At 35.3% G+C, this 5500-nt stretch overlaps 1 protein-coding gene and 1 long non-coding RNA gene across 3 annotated transcripts; both read right to left on the bottom strand.

The window, feature by feature from the left end:
- Positions 1–1460: 1460 nt before the first annotated feature.
- Positions 1461–2617, bottom strand: LOC122066834. Its single transcript, XM_042630666.1, has 2 exons — positions 2258–2617; positions 1461–2158 (listed from the first exon to the last, which is right to left on the bottom strand). The coding sequence occupies exons 1-2, from the start codon at positions 2297–2299 to the stop codon at positions 1595–1597; spliced, it is 606 nt and encodes a 201-aa protein (XP_042486600.1). The 5' UTR covers positions 2300–2617; the 3' UTR covers positions 1461–1594.
- A 1158-nt stretch (positions 2618–3775) lies between these two features.
- On the bottom strand, positions 3776–4968 carry LOC122066839. 2 transcript variants are annotated; one of them, XR_006136492.1, is made up of 5 exons: positions 4865–4968; positions 4605–4647; positions 4432–4522; positions 4145–4289; positions 3776–3981 (listed from the first exon to the last, which is right to left on the bottom strand). It is a non-coding gene; the product is annotated as an uncharacterized LOC122066839 (long non-coding RNA). The 2 variants fall into 2 exon arrangements; XR_006136493.1 differs by having other exon boundaries at positions 4145–4282.
- Between the last annotated feature and the right edge of the window lie 532 nt (positions 4969–5500).

The following is a 5500-nucleotide window of genomic DNA, read 5'->3' as shown; positions in this document are numbered from 1 at the left end:
TTTTACCCAAAAAAAAAAAAATTTTCCCTTATTTCTTTTAGTTACCTTATTAGTAAAAACTCTTTAAAATCTTATTTTCAAACTTTTGTTACAATATTGCAGCAACTAACAAAAGAGAATTAGGGGGTGTTTGGTTCGAATTATCCGTTGGATCAAATTCTAAGGATTTAGGATTCTGGATCTAACTCATATGAATGAGTTTCTTTGGAATAATTACCTTTCGGTAAAAAAACTGTTTGGTTCCCTTGATTCTGTCATTTGAGTCTGAGTGGAAAACTGTATGGTTACCCTGATTCTGTCACTTGATTCTGAGTGAAAAACTATTTGGTTACCTTAATTCTAGCCATTGATTCTGAGTGTAAACTGTTTGGTTATCCTTGAGTCTTTGAACCCATGTTCTGTTGGGTTAAAAAAAAAATCCAAAAAACAAAATCAAAAACCAAAATTTGTTCCACACATATACTTTATTGGTTATTTTTTTATTTTTTCCTTTTTATGGTAATATGTGAAAATTTTAACTGATGGACATCTCTATTATTGATGGCCTTCAAACCTCGATAGAGCAACCTTCTATATATGACAAATTAAGTCATAACTAAACAGAATCATGATCTGTTGGTCAGATCAACAGTAATTTCATATGCTTCATATCTGAAAATTGCCCAAACCAGAGCTTGATTTGGATTATGGAGATAGATCTTCTTTAAAGTGGGTAGAAACAATAGTCTCCAACGACTTATACAAGTAATATAGGTACTTAGGACCAAATGATAATGAAACGTTTATCATTACAATGGCTTCGGCCTTTTTGTTTTCCAAAAAAGTTCATCCTACATTTTTGTTTAAATCAAGCTTCTTGAGTGTGTCAAGAACATCTCTCAATATCCTCGTATGACCCTTCGATTCTTTTATTGCACCATTCAAGTATCCTTGGATATAGTCTGATGAAGGGGAAGGAGATGATGAAGTTGAGGTTTCTGAGCATAGTGACCTAGGTGGAGTCTGGTAAGTATGACAACTTGGGCTTGAATTTGATATCCATTCAAACATTCCACAACCTTTGTTTTCAACCTAGGTAGCAAATATAATCATCTTATAAGAATATAAGGAAATAAACATTCAAATCTTAAACATCTGAAAAAAAAATCTTCCTAAAAAATAAAAAATAAAAAATTTAAGAAATTCATACCCCAGTTGATTGTGGACAACACCAAAAATATCGACCATAATTTGCACTTGTCTTCGCAGTTCTGACCTTACATTGACCGTTCCCACACTCACACATCTTAAGATGGTCAACCCACATGAAGAAGGGGCAATTCAATGAACATTTAAAAAATTTCCTTCCAACATGTGACCCTAACTTAGAAGTGAAAATTGAACAATCTTTACCACAGTAATCACACTTCGCAATAGCACAAGCGGATACATTCGATGTCATCTGTAAGTTAACACAAACATTTTCAAGAGAGGAAATATGCATAGAAAATACTATCACAGACTTAACATAATATCAAGTTACATCAACCAAACACATCAAATTTATATTCAAAAAACCATTGTCTTCGAATTCTTCACACTTCCTATTGTCACCTCAATTCTTCTCAATCTCTGGCAAGTACATCTCAAGTAGATTTCGCCTATCTTCTACTCTTGTTTCCAAGAAGATAATGGTAGAATTCTTCTTGGCCATGAAATATTCCTTGGCCTTAAACTTTTGTTGAAAATTGAGGTCTGGAATGGCATCAACAACATCTATAATTGCTCTCCCAAATTCAGACTGAGATTCACTCATTACCATCTTTTCGATTGAGTTAGCAATCGATTTCAATGGACTTACCACCTTTTCAGCTGCACCCTTCTTCCTCTTTTCTCTACCACTATTGACGGACCCACGAGGTCTTCCTCGAGAACGGCTAGTACTACCAATGGCAGTGGAAGGAACACTTTCTTCTTCTTCAATAGGTTCATAGTCAACACCATCATTGTTCCCTATTCCCTCAACTTGAGTACCTGTCACGTCCATCATAACTTCAGTGGCAGCTTCAGAGGGGACTGTTGAATCATTCCCAGTTGCTATCTCTTTCCTTAGCAAAGCTCCAACTTCAAGGTGAATTGGGAGCACACTATGTTCCTTCCAATACTTTTGTTCTTTTTTCTAGTAATATAAAGGACAATGTCAATGTGCTTATGTTGTAAGTAAGAAATAAAAAAACACAATTATATAGAAATTATAATTTAAAAAATTCCATTATACCTTATAGTCATTCCAGAAGTGTTGAGGAGCATCAAATCTCATATCAGATGCATTCCAACCCAATCCACTTTGCTTCTGTAGGTCACCCAATGCTCTAAGCCTTTGCTTCCAAATTTGAAAGTGGTTAATAAGCTTTCAAAAGACAACAATGATTCAACGGCCAGATTCAACCCAATTAGAGAAATAGTGAAAATCTGGAAAATTAAATCAGAATATGCAAAACTGTAATGACTTTCAATCAAAGACTTGGATGAACCTGAAACTCAAGTCGAGTTCAGTAAATCAGGGGTAGAACACTTGCTGAAAATTCCAACTCAATCCAAGGGCTGGAAATGAGAATATCAGTCAATCCTAGTTGGACAAGGAGAGGGGTATAACAGTAAATTTACCACTCAAAACAGAACTCAGAAAATAAGGATATAAATCTCAGTGGTGAAAGATTAATAAAACCAGTAAATCGAGTCAATATTCAGAAAGTAGAATCTCAACTTAGAGATAAGGGTAGAATAGGAAATTCAGTAATAAAACCAGATCTGCAGGTCAGATCTGATAGAGATTCTGATCGAGTCTCTCTAGAACAGTAAAGAACATATCCTCAAAATCTGAAGGTATTCTAATCGCTAGGTTCTCCTAACTCAAATTCATGCGAAAAAAAAAAAGGGAAAAGAAAGTAATGCATATGAATTCCTGATCAGATTAGGAATTGCAGAAATTTCGACAGTACACCTACTTGCTTTAATGTAGAATAGAAAGGAAGACTATGACCTTTGGCTTTCCACTAGCAATCCTAGATCAGAATCACACTGATTCCAAGGATTTCCCACCATTACCTGAGTCCGACAACATGCATACTTTCTCAGGCGCAAAAGAAAATCCTCAAGCCAAAATCTCATTAATCAAATTCATGTACTAGGCTAAAACCCCTTACAAACTTATATAAAGGACTCAAAAACAAACTCAAACACTAAAAAGGAAAGGCTTAACCCAATCCTTAACTAATAAGGTAACATAAATTAACTAGCAAACTAAAATAATGTAAATAAACTGATTCATAATAGGAATGGACTTATAGAATCCTAATCCAGCCTAACTAAAAAACTTAATACCAATTAAAATGAATAAACTAAAGACATTTAACTAATCTTGTATGTTTAGCCTCTACCCATTTTATAGGTCCATTAAAGTGGCTTATTAACAATGAAAACACATGAGATCAAAAGCACAATACATACATAACCCAACAAACAATTGATTTCTAATAAAATAAGCCCAATTAGGTGATTTATCTGCATCAAACTCATTTGAAATATTTGTAGATATATACTAAACACATTCATCTGTAAAGACACAATACAACAGGGCACCCCAATAAAAGACAGCAAGGAGAGCACAACAAAGAAATAGTAAGAAACCATCTGTAAAGATGCAATGCAACAGATACCCCCAAAGGCCCAATGAAGGACGCCGAGCGAGGAGATCACAAAAGAGAAACATCATGAAACCCAACCAATAAACAGCAGCCTCCCCCAACCCCACACACTAAGAAAAAAATCAGAAATAGTATTGTTCAAACAGTGATGGGATCATCAAACCCCTAGACTGAAACCAGCAAATCCGTAGACTGAAAACACACCTTGATCAAACAGTGATGGGATCATCAACTATAAGCCTTTTGGTTGACCTCACGAGTGCCATGATCGCTACTCCTTTTATCAATCATAATTCTACAACAAGAAATCATAAAAAACGCAGTCTCATCAGATCCAAACATAATGGTAGTGAAATTTAAGCATCTCAAAACTACAAAAATGGAAAAAAACTATCTCTGCAACAGAAATTCTTTACAGAATAACAAAGGAAGTTAAAGAAAATGATCGAATGGATTACCTGAGCTCAGTAAAGAAGTGATCTCGATGATCTTCCCCAAATGTATCAGCATTTACCAGAGAGGAAAAAATGGAAAACACAAAGAGCAAAAGAAACTGTAGGTCTCTCTCTCTCTCTCTTCGCCGGTTAAGTTCCCAACTGCTTTCTAGCCACTCAAATCTTAAACGTGAGAAACTAAACACAGACGAAGAAGAAGAAGAAAATCTGAAAAAATGGAAACCGAATTTCCATAATCTTAATAACACACAGACGAAGAAGAAAAAAACACATAAGAAGGGAAATCTCACCTTAAATCAAGCTTCGGTTTTGCAGATTCAAACCTCGGATTCGAGTGTCTGATTTGGAAAGAGGGTAAACCCTAGATATAAAGTTTACAACCTGAAAAATAGAAACCGAACTTCAATAATCTTAATAAAACACAAATGTAGAAGAAGAAAACAAAGAAGAGGGGAAATCTCACCTTCAATCAACTCGGTTTTCAAATTCTTCTCAGCTGCGAGCATCTATCATGGAAGGAGGGTAAACGTGAGAAACCCTAAACACAGAAAAAGAAGAAGAAAAAGAGAAGGAAGAAAGAAGAAAAAGAAGAGGAAGAAGAAGAAGAAGAAGACGAAGAGGAAGAGGAAGAAGAATCCTCGAGAATAAGAAGAAGAAGAAGAAGAAGAAGAAGAAGAAGAAGAAGAAGAAGAAGAAGAAGAGGAAGACGAAGAGAAATCTCACCTCCGTCTCTCTGTTTCAGGTAAACTCCGATCGACCTTCACCGTAAAAATCGCACAACTCCGAAAATTTTGATTCAGAGTGAATCTAGGCTTTTTATAACAACCCTAGAAACCATGACTCAATCCTGGATTAACCTATTGGTTCTTTTTATTGTTGGATTGGTTGTTGGGTTGTAATTTTTCTTCTTTTATGTCTTCTTATGAAATAAAATTTTAGCGAAAAAAAAAAAACCTATTGAGGTTAATCCAGTTGAGTCATGGATTTTAGTTGAAATGTGGGATTCCACTGGACACCACGACTCCGAATCAGCTTTTTACAAAAATGAGTCAAATGGTTTAAATTTAATGAGAAACTGATTCCATAGAATGTGATTTGATGGAAAATTCGAACCAAACGCCCCCTTAGGGTTCCAACAAAACAGGGTGTTGAGAGGCTTAGAAGCTGACGAGAGTAGGGAAGCAGTTCTGACCATACCAAACGTTCAGAAACCGTTCAAAATGCACGGCTCCTCTGTTGAGTCCTGAATCCAGCTATTTTTGCAATGTCAAATCCTACTCAGAATGTTACGTGAACTCAGACTAGCCTGTATTTATGAATTTTATGTATTAAACAACATTGTTGCTGATTTTTTTTTTT

This window comes from Macadamia integrifolia, unplaced genomic scaffold (genome assembly GCF_013358625.1).
Source record: "Macadamia integrifolia cultivar HAES 741 unplaced genomic scaffold, SCU_Mint_v3 scaffold2608, whole genome shotgun sequence".
Taxonomy (NCBI): domain Eukaryota; kingdom Viridiplantae; phylum Streptophyta; class Magnoliopsida; order Proteales; family Proteaceae; genus Macadamia; species Macadamia integrifolia.
The sequence above is the reverse complement of the archived record's forward strand: the minus strand, read 5'-3'. Positions and strand labels throughout refer to the sequence as shown.